Raw genomic sequence first — 15,272 nt, 5'->3', positions numbered from 1 at the left:
TCTCTAAAAGCTTCTTTCTTTTCCCGGCTTTAATTCTTTTGTTTGTTGTCCCGCGTCAAACTCTAAAATAACGAAGGGCATATACCGAGAACGAGACAATTAGAACAGTTTCGACAGCTTAATTAAGTTAGATGTAATGTAGTTTTGTTTTTGTTATGTTCTCCTTTTCTTAATTTTTTTTATTGCTAGTTTAATATGTTTTGTAGATAATCAGTCGGTTATATATGGTATTATTGTATTTATGTTAATACATATTTATTATTAATAAAAGTTTTATTTATCTTTAATATTCATATAATATTATATTACTGAATTTAGAGTAAAGATGAAGTCTATGAAACAAAAATGTTATTCAAAGAAAATTATAAAATAGTTATAATTATGAGAATCCTATTGCATCAAAATATTATTTCTAAAATGTTCTTGGCCGATACTCTCATAAATATTAGATATTCATTAGAGTCATAGAGACCGATACATATTATGTTTTTTCTTTTACGAAAAGAACCAGTTATTTTTATAAGCCGAGATATAAGAAATACCTAGAACTAATATATTGGTATATATCATAAGACATGTACACTGTACTAACTTGCATAAAAATTCTATATGGAGAGATCATTTATGTTTATAGAAAGGCTCACATAACGGTTGTGTAAATGATCCTTAGACGTAAGATCACTAAGTTATCTTATATAAAGAATGTTATACTTTGATCTTGTTACATGTTATTTTAATCGAGGTAACGGAAGGGCAGATATTGAATATAACATGAACTATATAAAGGTACTTGAGTGATCAAGAAATGATTCATCACCCTAGGTGAATTAGGAAAAATGTTTCATCTGTTCTCAAATAATATTGACTGAGAAATCCTTGAGTAAGGTGAAATGAAATTTGAAAAGGGTTTTAGATCTTATTTAAATGAGCAATGACTATTATGTAAAAAACAAACATGATTTAATATGACTGACATACTTCATGCTTAAGGGCCTGTTTGGGATTTTGGTAGCTGTTGCGACTCAAAATGTTTTTCGCTTAGAAATGCATCAAAATAATATTTTTTTTAGTTTTTAAAAATCATTTTTGATATCGGCACATCAAAACAATTTGAAAACGTAAAAAAATTATTTTTAACAAAAAAAAATCAAAATTTTTGAGAACGTGGTTTATTAAATTTTAGTTCCCAAACAGGCTTTTAATGTTAAATCGGAATATTATTGATGAAATGATATTAATTACACTAAGAAACCGGTAACTAAAAGGTTAAGTCAAACTACTGATAATTTTTCTAATATTTTGTTGATCATGACACGTTGCTAAACGATATACCCGATCTTTAAATATAAATTAATTAATTATTGAATTGATAATAAATAAAACTATTTAATTTATCTAATTTTATTTAATTAGAATTATGATTTATATTTGGACAAACATGTTAGGAACATAATGGGGCACAGACGTTAAGAATCATTAGTTAGAAATTAAACTAGAATGATTTAATAAAGTATGACTTAATTAAAATATATTTTAGAAATTGAGGTCTAGAATATAATTAATACATGGATTATATTTCTAGACCTATAAAAATCAAGTAAGGACTTGATTGGATTAATTTTTAAAATTATTTTAAATTAATATTTTGATATTATTCAGGTGATAAATTGATATTTTATTAATTTATAGAATTTTTTAGATTTTTTTATAAATAGTAAGTTATATTTCTTATTTTTACGAGGTTGTCAGTTAGACAAAAAAACAACATAAACATAAAATGAGAGTTAATATTTTAGGCATAGCAATCATTCTCTTCTAAACAGAGATTTAGAAGATCTCTCACTAATAGTTCATGTGAATTGGTATTTAAAGCTGAATAATTAAACGGTTTGTAGTTTATAACAAACCAGCTTTTAAATAATTATTTGAAATTAAAAAAAAATTAAATTTTTAAATAATAAATTCTTAAACAACTTTAAATTTATCTAATAAAATTCTAAAAACTTGAGAATAATTTTATTTTATTATTTCCTAATAAAAACTATAATTCTCATGGTTTAACTGCTTAATTAATTACAGATCGGAAGTCCCATTCTGTCATTCTCTCCTTGGCATGCCTTCGCGGATCACGAACTGCAATCCTGTCTTGCCGATGACGTCAGTGGCACGCAAAGGAAACCCAAATTAGATTGTGAGCTCCAAGCTTTGAGGACAAGAAGACTAAAATAGGATCCAAGTTGTGAAGATACGTCAACAGAATGAGATAAGAGAGAAGGGATTGAGCGAAAGCAAGAGAATCCCTTTGGTGGTAAAAACCAAATTAATTGTTGGGACGATGGAGGTTTAAGCTTATGTGTTTTAGCATCACCTGCATCCATAAAATATACGAAGTGATTGCTTTGCACTGCAGTTTAACTTATTTTTTTAATTGTTTTAATGGGCTGGATATTAAAAATAAATTTTAAAAAATAAAAAAAATATTTTTATATATTTTTATATAAAAATTACTTTAAAAAATAATTATTACCACGTTTACAAACACTTTGAAACCGAAAATGTCTATAGACAGTGCTTTTTATTCTATTTTTGAACAGAAACAGACTTTTCTTGAAGGGCTTTTAAGGTAAGGCAGGAAGGATATTTTGATCTTTTAGTTAAATCTATTCTGTCATTAGGTGTGCCAATAGCAGCAGCACCAGCACCAGCACCCTCCTGGGAAGGCTGCAAAACGCGCCTTTTCCGTTTCTCCTGGCCCCAGAAATTCAGCAGTCGCATGCATTGCAACCATTGTTTATATCTTCTTTAGCTCTTGGTTTAGAGAAACATTGCGGAGAAAGGAGAAGAAGGTATGACTTGGTTTTCATTTCTTTTTCTTGATAGTTGATGTAAATCATGATCCTTTTTAAATCAATTATTAGCCATCTTTGCAATATTTTCTAGTCTCTCATTAATGTTAGAGCCTGTATCTTCCCAGCAGACATTCCCATATTGAAGCCATCTCCATAGCCAATGAAATTACTGTTTTTGACACCGAGTGCTTTTGCCTAAATATATGTTCATCTCCCTCTCCTCTGTCTCAAGGGGCAGAGATTTTTTAGATCTCTGCATACGCTTGTCTGGTGCTTTCAAGATCTCGTTAATAATCTCATCAGATAGATGATAATATTCTTTGTACGCATGTCTGAGATGGAAGGGAAAACTGACAAAAGATGAGACAAGAAGAATTCTGTTCGTAATTTCATCGCTGTTGTGTCCAGGGGGGGTGTTGTGATTGTTTGACATCTTTATTGCTTTGAGAATTTATTAGGTATTTCAATACATTGCTTTTCATAGCTGGTTCGATTAATTCTATTGATTTTACATAAAAATCATTGTTTTGTGTTTGATTTTCTGAGGTTGAAAGCCTGGTGAAGTCATAAAAACTCGATATACTAAACAAAATTGAGATACAATTTATTGTCTTTGTAAATATTGATAAGCTTAGTGATTCGTTTCTCTCTTCAATATTCCAAGAGAAAAAAAAAAAGTGTGAAGTTTTACCTTTTAGTTTGCTGTCTTCTCCCTAACCGTGTCTCACTCGATTGAACATGTTCCACTCTGCTGCAGGGCTGGGAATTTTCCTTTTTTATTTCAGCGGCAATGATTTAAAACAGTATTGATGCGATCAGAGAGAGGAATTCAATGTCAATAATTCTAGAGAATGATTCTGTCTTTCCGACCCACGAGAATTATTCTTCTACTCCAGTAATTTCAGAGAACACTAAGCCCGAAGGTGTTCGTATAAGAAGGTACTCCAGTGGGGATATAACTATCCCCTACTCTAGAGTGAGGATTCTTTCCCGCTATCTCGCATCTTCAACTGGTTCATGCCATGATTATTGCAAATATGGAATAAAAAATGATTCAGAAACAAAGACAAGCAATCCCATATTAAAGAGGATCCCAGAAAAGCAAGGCAGGGAGACGAAGAAGACAGTGACTTCAGCAGAAAGACGAAGAACTTTTTCTGTTGTTTGTATTCCATCTCCTGGTTCAAAAAGACACAACTCCAGTGTTCCTGTTGTCATTGGAACAAAAGTTCCATCATCAACTAAGAAAAAAATTGTACTATCAGAACAGCTTTCATTACCTGTCAAGATAAAAGATGCTGGTGAGAAGAAGGTGTTGGTACGACCAACTCTTTCTTCATCTGTCAAGAAAGTTGTTTCTGTGATTCCCAAACATTCTGTGAAAAGAGTTTCTCAACCGAAGGGCCAAAATAAAGTTGTAAAAGCAGAAATAGATACTTATGAGAACAAAGCTATGAAACTGTCTCGAAATGGAACTCTCAAAGCTGGGTTGTCTGCACCTCCTGCTGAGAAGATCTTGGTGCGCACTAGAAAAGGAATTCATGCTACTCAGCTGCCTCAATCCACTGAGAAGAATTTCATTAGACATATTAAGGATGTAACAACTCGAGTTAGCCGTCGAACACCCTTATCTTCTTCGGCGTTATTCAAGTCTTCCCATAGCAGTGCCTCCTGTGAATACCATGAAAGTGATACTATGAACACAGTTGCAAACAAACTTCCATCTAAGACTAGGCCTAGGAAGGGTGGAGTATTTTGCACTACAGACAAAAATTCCGCAGCCATAAAGGAGAGCTCTAGGTCAGGAAAGGTGTTTGAACTTCATCCTGAAAATAGCACTTCAAAAAGACTCAAATTTACGAGAAGAGCTCTTAACGACGGTCAGATGGGTGAAGTTGATACCAGCAAGAACAACCTTAAGAACAAAGAAGTTTGTGAAGGTGAAGCTAATATTGCTAAAAGGGAATCTGAGAAAATTGTTTTGAGACGCAAAGATGTGCAAGAAAAGAAAATTGTGCAGAGTTTGTTAAATAACATGATTGAGGAGACTGCATGTAAGCTTGTCGAGAACAGGAAGAGTAAGGTGAAAGCTCTGGTCGGTGCTTTCGAAACTGTGATCTCTCTTCAGGATTCCACAACCTCGTCAACATTTTGCGCATGTTAAATCTGTATTAATTCATGGAAAACACGATAGGTGAAATGGAGGTGACATGAGAGTGAGATCACAAGCATGTGTGAAGTTTGGAAAGGCAAAATTATCCATTTAGTTGAGCAAACTGTGATGCAATGGAAGGTCTGTCCTGTTTCTATTTTTAATGTTTTCATGTTTTTCCCCTTAATTACATCTTGTTTTGCTTTTATATTTATTTGTATAGTGTAAGAATATTAATTGTAGAGTACTGTTTCCTTTTTTTCTCAGAAAATGTTCTATAAAATTTGCTTCTGAATCCATCACTTGGATTGAGAAGCGAATTAACACAGCTGATTGTTTCGTCAAACAACCAAATAAAACTACTACTTTAATTTAATTAGAAAATAGAAAACTCATGCACAATAGAAAATTCCATTCTGTTTTGAAACTTTGAAGAGAGAGCATTGTTACAAAAAAAAAAAACTGAAATCATGGGATGATTAAAAGATATGCATGTAACTTTACTCCCCCGATAACTTCTGGGATTTTTTAGTCTTGGAAAAATATGGATCCGATCGAACTCCACTTATGCCAATCATTCCAGGAATAAACTTTTCATCACTTGAAACTCAATTCACTGAATTTGAGCTTTCTTTGAGGATATGATTGTTGTATGGATGGCAGTTGTTATTTGCAAAAAAAAACCTATGATGTCAAAATCAGTTTAAGGGTTTTATACAGTGATAATGGAAAGAAAGTGAATAAAAAGAGGTCTTATAATTTTTCTATGTCTTGTCTTCATTGAGAGTCCCTTTTCTCTTGCTAAAATCTAGCATTTTATAACTTAGAAAAACATGAAAAAATCTAGATACCAAGAAAAAATCTTTCATCCCCTAAGGTGGCAATCATATTCCTTTGTTATATCTCCAAATAGAGTTGTCCTAGACTCGTAGCTTATAATTAAAAGGAGAGGAAGAAGAAGAACTCGGTTGGGCCTCAGCCAACCGGGTGTTGAGCCGTGGCCCAACCGGGTGTTGAGCCGTGGCCCAACCGAGTGTTGAACCTTGATTGGGCCAAGACCCAACCAAGTATGAGGGCTTTGTTAGGCCAAGGCCTAACCGAGTTCACCATTTTATCTTATCATCATCGATTGTCCCTCAAAGTAAATTTTTAACACAGTGTTGTTAAACAATTACTTTATCATAAAGTCATGTGCAATAGGAGAGAAACAAATGATATATATACAAGGAATAACATGAAATTACAAGGGAAACTAATGATATTATGACTGACATTAGTGGGAATTAAAATCTACATCCATGTTAGGAATCACAAGACATCTTTCACATGGTTGTGTACGTGATAAGGCTAGAGAACTTGGTCCCCTGTGATGGTGACAATTATCTTAGGAATCTCATTGGTGGGAACTAAAGCGTGTATCCATGTCATGAATCAATGGGCATCTTTCACATAGATATGTATGTGACAATGGTAGAGAAATTAGTCTACTATGACGATGATAATTATCTCAAAAATCTTGGTACATGTATCATTGTTTCACGTGGGCATGCTAGAATCATTATAATAGTTGTTGGTGGAATCATTGTTATAAAAAATAATTTCTTCTTCTCCACTTCAACATCTCATTTTTCTTTCTTTTGAAATTCTTGTGATGAATTTTTTGTTAGAAAATACATGGGTGAGGAACCTTACTCTTTTTCTCTTGATTTTTCTACTTGCTTTTAAGATGTCTAGCTGGATAGAAAAGCAAAATGTTTGGTTGAGGTAACTTTAGAGCCGATAGTTCTGCTAGTGGGAACATGAGGGCTAGATCTTATCATAGGGTCGTTTGTCTTCTACATCTACACCTAACCCACCTCAACATCATGACCTATATAAGAGCATTGTAGCTAATAATGTTATTAATCAACTAACGCTTAACATAAGAGTAGGGTATAATGTTAGGACTCCGCATTCCCGTAAAAGACTATGTAAAACACTAAAGGCAACAACCAAAAATATTAAGATCGCAACACCTATATGAATGTTTAAGTTTGGATATTTCTTCCCTTTATAAAGTTTTGTTAAAGATATATTTTTCTACTATAACCTATTTATAGGCCAGTTGCACTCGAAAGGATGGATGAATGTAGCAGCTTTTGCAAATACCTAAGACTTAAAGGTTAAAATCCCACATTTAACCTATTTAAATATTGATATAACATTTCTAGTTCTCTTGAAGCTAAAAAGATATGACATGGTTTTACACTTTTTCTAAGAGAAGAACACGAAATCCTTTGAAAGATATTTTTTAAGGCAAATCACTATCAGTAAACAATTAAAGGAGTGATCGGATCATAGTGTGTTATAATAGTTCTATAACCTCTACTAAAAAAGTATGGAAATGTTCTCCAATTTGAAGAGTTTTTGTTGTAGATAAAGTTACTCCTTCTTTGAGTCCAAATAAAGAGAATGTGTTCCGAAATCTTGCTGACAACTGTCAATATTACCTCATTCGGTTATCGGAAGGGTATTCTCTAAAAGACAATATATATGGTACAAAAGTTATTTTGACATTTTCCTGGTATTCTATATTGCATTACTGTTATTTTATCTATGTTGTATACAAGTGAGCCCCACTCTTTAAGACACTTAAAGAACAAAAAAAAAAAACAAGCCTCAAATACCTCATTATCATCCTCATCATCATTCTCTGAAGAGGAGAAGGAGAAAGAGTCTTAAGAAGAAGAATCTTAGAAGGACGAAGTTTAAAAGGATGAAGAGACTACAAAAGAACTTAAAATAGAGGTATTAGGTGAGACTCAACAGAAGAGTGGTGAAATGGACACCAATATTGATATGGGAACATCGAGGAGCGTGTATGCTCTATGTCTGAGGAGCAAGAAAAGATGTAGTTCCCAACTTGTGGATCCTAGCTTTCCCATGACTATTACACCCTTACCTAGTCTAGTCAAGCTCTACCGATGTTATTTCCCAAAATCATGTTGTTATTAGTCCTGTGAATACTTCGGCAATTCCTATCAACATCCCTGATGATATAAATCAAAGTGGTGGTATTATTGAGGGCACTTCTTTTTTTATCCCTCTTTTATGGTTTCATCATCTTTTCATCTAGAATTTTATGAGTTATATGATTGCTAGTGGTTATGGCCTCATGCTTGAGGAACCCTCTTTGATAGGACTTCAACCTCCTAGAGAAGTGATATATACTGATAGAGAGAAAGATGCCATGACTTCACTCTTTGGGGATAATCCTTCAACTATTGATAACTATGGCCAAAATGTAAATATTGTCGTCAGAATAACACAATTTCCTCAAGATATTCAGTGGTCTAGAAAAGGTAGTATGTGAAACCTATCATCCAATAACATGAATGATGTTTTCTAGGTGAGTAAAAGATTTTTGATCTTTTATCATAATCCTATATAATTTTTATCATTGCTAACAAATTATTATTTTTGTTAGAAATTCCAAAGGCAAGTATTAGCTTTTCAAATATAAGATAGAGAGCATGAGCATATAACTAATTTTTTGATATGAGCTCGTTAAGAGATTACCACATACCAGGAGAAACAGGCTCAAGCAGAGGAGAGCTTTTGTGAGTTACAATCAACATATCGCTCCATATACACAAAAAAAATATACTTTATATGCAAAGCTTACCTCTCTTATGGCTACCATAATGGAATCTAAGCAAGGACTAACTATAAAAGGTGGATTAAAGATCTTGAGAAAATATTATTTGATGCTCAAAGTGCAGTAACTGGTGTACAAAAAAAACTAGCATAGGCTCAAAGTGAGGTGGTACGATTACATGGAGAATCATTGGCAATCACTAGGAGAAAATCACTCTGAATTTAAGACAGTTTATGACACCAATCCAACACTAAAAACAATATTGGAGGATAGACTAATTGATATAATGGGAGATCTTCACTTCCATAATAGGTCCTGAAGCATCAGTGTAGACTTTTCTCGTTTAATTCATGGCAATGTGCCTCCTTTTAATGAACTTTAACTAGAAAGAGCTCAAGTAACCTCTAAAAGGAAATATTCGTCTAATGAGCTAGAGGAGTAGGAAACCATAAATAGCCTTTCTATCTTGTAGCATTTGTATTATGTTTGATATGTTTGGGATTGTGTTTTTATGTAATATTATGGTGTGCATGGTTTTACAATGAATAAAAAAAGATGGAATTTCTTGGAATTTTTTTGTATGACTTGGAGATTAATAGTTTATAGGAGATTGACCATTGGGGGTAACAAGAAAAATAATCCAACTTAACAAAAATTTTAAGTTGGATTAAATAATAGCTCAGTAAAAAAAATACCAATGTTTATAGACTTCGTTCAGCCTGGCCAACTTTAAGAGTATTTTGGTCCAACTAAACTTCAAGAGTAGTTTGGTCTGACCGAACTAAAGGATAGTTCGATCTGACCCATCCTAACCTAGGTCACTGTATATTGTGTTTTATCAATTATTTTGACTTAGAATTTCAGACATGGAGAAATAAATTTTCAAGAAAATAATATGGAGGTGTGGAGATTTCCATGGAGATTTAATTTAATCTTTGGAGAAAATAACCAAATAAACAAACCTTGGAGAAAATTGACTAAACTTTGGCAATAATAACATAGAGATATGGAGATGGTAATGGAGAATTAATCCAACCTTACTTTGGAGAAAGTAACTGTATCTATAAACTTTGGAGAAAATAATATGGAGATAATTGGAGATAAGTTCACCTCTATAGTTAAAATTAACTTGGAGAAATAAACAAGAGAAAAATTAAGAGTAAATACTTCATTAAGTTTTATACAGGACGCATAAATTTTAAAGATATATTTGATTGGAGATCCTAAAGATGTAGAGACAATATTTGAGATTTTAATTAAAGTGCATTTATAAGTGGTCAAAATGCAATGCATGTTGAAGATTTTTTCCTTCTTCATCTTATGATTGATAAGTGTTAGACTTGATCACTCTCATCACTCTAAATGATCCATCCCATCAGGTTGTTTGGGCTACCAAAGCTCTCGCTCCTATGTGGAGTCCATATATCCATTTATGGATCTTTTTAAGCATATACTCACTTTTCTCAGATGATATGCACTTCAACAACGAAGAGGTGGTAGACGTTTATGTAATTCACCACTCTGAAGGCAATATCCTACAACTCTTCTAAAAAGCCTAATGGCTTTTATCCTGTTGGATGGTAGTTCCCTATTAAGCAAGTATTACTTGAGAGGGGCTCTCCAATCTTCTCATATAGCTTCCTGTATGACCACCATCATGCTACTTGTTTCTTCTATATTTGGTTTTTCTTCCTGTATGGGTTCTCCAATCCATACCTAAGGTGGCAATTCCACCAAATTCCCTCTAGCAAGCTTGGAAAAGAGATCAGCTTGGTTGTTGTCTTCTCCTCAAATTTTGGAGATAAAGATCGATTTTTCATATTTGATCTGATGTGTGAAAGAGCTTTATATTGGTATTTTACCATGTAAGGTTCCTTAGCTCCATTTATCTTCTAACATTGTCCCGCCACTAATTGAGAGTCACTAAATATCATAAGTGGGTTAGCATTCAAACTCTCTGCTAAGCAGAAGCCTACCAAGAAAGCTTTATACTTTATTATATTACTAGAGGATGGGAATTCTAAATAGATTGTATAATTAAAGGTTTGCCCTCCAAGGCTATTCAAAACAAGTCCAGCTTCGTTCTTATTCATGTTTGATGTTTTATTAACATGTAATGCCCAAGGTTCAGTGGTGAATTGGTCCTTTGCTACTTCAGTTTCAACCTCTGGTGGAGAATGGCCTGGTGAAGGAGCATTCCACAATGAAATCAGTTAAAGCTTGCATTCCGAAATGAAAGTTTGGCCTTTAATAGCTTGTTTAAGTTGATATTGGAGTTCATATTGTAACAACCCCAAATTTAATCCCATGATATTCCATATATACGTGTTATATTTTGACTGAAAGTGTGGGAATTTATTTTTTTCAAAAATTCTAGTAAAATTTCCCCTATTTATTTCATTACCAAGCTATATTGACTTAACCAAATTTTCACACCCTGTAAATAAAGATTTCAACTTTTTCATCATTTTATATTTTCACCAATTTAGTGTCACACCTTCCAAGACTTTCATATTCTCAATATCATCATACCATGGTCTTGTAGAGGAATGTAACACATACAACTGCTCATCGGGGAATGTCTCTCGTATTGTTTCGGTTTGTATATCCTCAGTCCTCAGTCGGCTCAAGTGATCAGCCACATGATTTTCGGCACCTTTTTTGTCTTTGATCTCAAGATCAAATTCTTGTAAAAGCAAGATCCACCTAATCAATCTTGGTTTGGACTCCTTTTTCTTCAAAAGATACCTTAAAGCTGCATGATCAGTAAAAACAATGACTTTTGTACCAAGTAGATATGACCTAAATTTTTCAAGAGCAAACACCACTGCAAAAAGTTCCTTATCAGTTGTATGGTAATTGCATTGTGCTCCGTCCAACATGCGGGAAGCATAGGCGATAACATGCAAATTCTTCCCTATTCTTTGCCCAAGGACAGCCCCTACCGCATAGTCACTTGCATCACACATTATCTCAAAAGGCTCATCCCAATTTGGTGGTTGAATGATAGGGGCAGATGTGACACGCCTCTTAAGCTCATCATGGGCATCTTTACATGCTTGATCAAACACAAAATCCACTTCTTGGCTAATAGTTTGCACAAGGGTGCTGTAATCTTTGAGAAATCTTTGATAAAGCGTCGATAGAAACCTGCATGGCCAAGAAAAGAACGAATTTCCCTCACGCAGGAGGGGTAAGGCAATGATGAAATAACGTCTATTTTAGCTTTATCAACCTCTAATCCACGTGAAGACACAACATGCCCAAGAACTATTCCTTGTTCTACCATAAAATAACACTTTTCATAGTTTAAGACAAGGTTAGTTTCAATGCACCTTTTCAAGATCAAAGATAAATTTTCTAGACATTTATCAAAAGAATCATCATACACCGTGAAATCATCCATGAAAACCTCAATTATTCTTTCAACATAGTCAGAAAAAATACTCATCATGCATCTTTGAAAAGTTGCAGGTGCATTACAGAGACCAAAGGGCATTCTCCTATATGCATATGTACCAAATGGACATGTAAATGTTGTCTTTTCTTGATCCTCAGGATTAATAACAATCTGATTGTATCCACTATATCCATTAAGAAAGCAATAAAAAGACTTACCTGCTAGGCATTCAAGCATTTGATCCATGAATGGTAATGGAAAATGATCTTTGCGTGTAGCAAGATTTAGCTTTCTGTAATCAACACACATTCTCCATCCACTCGAGATGCGAGTAGGAATGAGCTCATCATTTTTGTTTTTCACCAACGTGATTCTGGTCTTTTTAGGCACCACATGGATTGGCGCAACCCATTTACTGTCCGTGATGGGATAAATGACTCCTGCATCTAACAGTTTTAAAATTTCAGCTTTCACTACCTCCATCATAGGCGGGTTCAACCTCCTTTGCATTTCCCTTGTTGGTTTTGCGTTGTCCTCCAGTAGTATGTGATGCATACACATTGAGGGACTAATGCCCTTGATGTCGGCTAAAGTCCATCCAATGGCCGTCTTGTGATCACACAACAACTTCACAAGTTTTTCCTCTTGCATACTTGTCAAACCTTTTGCTATGATAACGGGAAGTGTATTGTTGTCGCCAATGAATACATACTTCAAATTATCTGGCAAAGGTTTTAATTCTAACTCGGGGGCCTGTAAAATAGATGGCAAAAGCTTTTTATGTGAGAGTACTAAATCAACAAAGACATTACCATGGGGAACGGTTTGCAAAGCTTGTAAGGCCAATATTGATTCATGCACGTTTTGGGGAACACACACATGCCTCTCCATCTCTTCTATCTTGGTGAAATCATAGCCATAGCTCAAAGCTATGCTTAATCCGTCTTCGCAATCAAAATCACAAACTTGCTGCACAAACTTATCAATTTGGTCATAACATGTGATAGAATAAACATTGCTATAAGGATATTTCATTGCATCATGAAAATTGAATTCAATTTTTTCATCTCCTACCTCCATAGACAAGGTATCCTTACCACAATCAATCTTTGCGTTGGCGGTTTTCAAGAATGGTCTCCCAAACAATATAGGAGTGCTGGTTGATGAATCACAAGAATCATGTTCCATATCAAGAATATAAAAATCACATGGAATAACCAAACTATCAATCTTGACTAGGACATCTTCTATCACACCAAGTGGATAAACAAAACTACGATCCGCAAGTTGTATTACAATGCTAGTTTTATTCAAAGGCTCAAGACTAAGAGAATCATAAACATGTTTGGGCGTAACACTAATGGATGCACCTAAATCGCATAAAGCTCTTTTAAAACTAGCATTACCAATAACACATGGGATAGTAAACGCACCTGGGTCTTTTTGTTTCAAAGGCAGATTCTTTTGAACAACGGCAGATACAACTTCACCCATACTTACCGTTTTATGACCTTTCAGTTTGAAAGCTCTCTTGGTAGTACACAACTCCTTCAAGAATTTGGCATATTTGGGAATTTGCTTGATAGCATCAAGCAAAGGATTGTTGAGTTCCACTTTCTTGAAAACCTCTAAAATCTCTATTTCTTTGTCTTCTTTCTTTGACCTAGAAGAACTCACAGGAAAGGGTGGAATTGTTTTAAAACTGGAATTAATTGAGTGAGGAGTTACCTTTGGAGTGTTGGTCTTTATTTCAGTTTGTGGAGGAGGAGGATGTTCCTTCTTTGTACTCAATTCAGTTTCTATCTCTTCTTTTTCCTTCATCTCAATTTGTTTCGACCTTTGTCTTTCAAGTTCTTTCCCACTTCGCAGCATGATCGCACTAACATTCTCTTTTGGATTCAATGCTTGGGAGGGCAATTTTCCACTCATTTGTGCTTCCAATTTCCCCACACTTGAAGCTACTTGCCCCATTTGCTTCTCCAAGTTGTGAATACTTGACCTTGTTTCCTGTTGAAAAGACATGACATTTTGTTGCAAGGTCACAGTGTTAGAAGCCAAAGTTTTCATCATCTCACGAAGATCATCACTGGATGACGACCCCATAACATTGGAGTTTGTGAATGGAGGGGGTTGTCTTGCTTGATAATTCTGTTGGGGCTGAAATCCATGGGGATGGAATTGTCGGCCTTGATTGCCTTGTTGAGGCTGGTTCCCATATCGTAGGTTGGGATGATCTCTCCATCCAGGATTGTACGTGTGGGAAAAAGGATCATACTTACGCTGAGGTTGTCCATTGAATGCTCCATCAACTGCATTAGCTTGTTCAATGTAATCTTCTTGCATTGTTGGGCACATATCTGAAGCATGCCCTTGTAAGGAGCATATGCTACAAACTTTCACCTGTTGTACATTGCCACAAGCCAAAGAACGCACAAGAGAGGTAAGATCATTAACTTTATTCTCAAGGTTAGAAATACTTACCTCATTTACTCGTTTATTTGCGAAGTCTCCACGAGTGCCAAATTGTTTTGAGTTGGCTGCCATATTTGAGATCAATTGGCGTGCAGCCTCGGGTGTCTTATCTACCAATGCCCCTCCACTTGCCGCGTCAATGATACTACGGTCAGTAGGCATCAATCCTCCATAGAAATATTGAATGAGTAGTTGATCGGGTATTTGATGATGAGGGCATTGAATACACAGTTGCTCAAATCTTTCCCAATACTCGGAAAGTGTCTCTCCATGAGATTGTCGAATCCCACATATTTCTTTTCTTATGTTGGCAACTCGAGATGCTGGGAAATACTTCTCAAGGCAGATCTTCTTCATGCCATTCCACGTTCCAATTGAACCTGGGAGAATGGAGAAAAGCCATGCCTTTGCTGCCCCTTTTAAAGAGAAAGGGAAAGCTTTCAACTTAACCTGTTCTTCATCAACTCCATTCGGTTTCATGCCAACGCAAACCATATGGAATTCCTTGAGATGAGTATGAGGATCTTCTCCTGCAAGACCATTGAAAGTTGGTAGCAAATGTATAAAACTAGATTTGAGCTCAAAGTTTACATTATTGTCGATGTTTATGCACAATGGCTGATTTTCCATGTTAGGAGCAGCAAGCTCCTTGAGTGTTTGTTGTCGTGCAACAGCCATGGTGTTGAGGCGAGCTTCCTTTCGTAACCTGCGTAAAGTTTTTCTATTTCGAGATCCACCTGCACTTGACTTTGATTAGTAGAA

General features: G+C 34.8%; 1 protein-coding gene across 2 annotated transcripts; it reads left to right on the top strand.

The window, feature by feature from the left end:
• Positions 1-2,465: 2,465 nt before the first annotated feature.
• LOC18103753 (uncharacterized) lies at positions 2,466-5,272 on the top strand. Of its 2 annotated transcripts, none has more exons than XM_024582268.2 (2): positions 2,466-2,846; positions 3,607-5,272. In XM_024582268.2, the coding sequence occupies exon 2, from the start codon at positions 3,682-3,684 to the stop codon at positions 5,011-5,013; it is 1,332 nt and encodes a 443-aa protein (XP_024438036.1). In that variant the 5' UTR covers positions 2,466-2,846; positions 3,607-3,681; the 3' UTR covers positions 5,014-5,272. The 2 variants fall into 2 exon arrangements, with proteins under 2 accessions (XP_024438036.1, XP_024438037.1); XM_024582269.2 differs by lacking the exon at positions 2,466-2,846 and adding an exon at positions 2,873-3,307.
• The last annotated feature ends 10,000 nt before the right edge of the window (positions 5,273-15,272 follow it).

Source organism: Populus trichocarpa, chromosome 12 (assembly GCF_000002775.5).
Source record: "Populus trichocarpa isolate Nisqually-1 chromosome 12, P.trichocarpa_v4.1, whole genome shotgun sequence".
NCBI classification, from domain to species: Eukaryota; Viridiplantae; Streptophyta; class Magnoliopsida; order Malpighiales; family Salicaceae; genus Populus; species Populus trichocarpa.
Note: the sequence above shows the minus strand (reverse complement) of the source record. Positions and strands in the feature narration are given on the sequence as shown.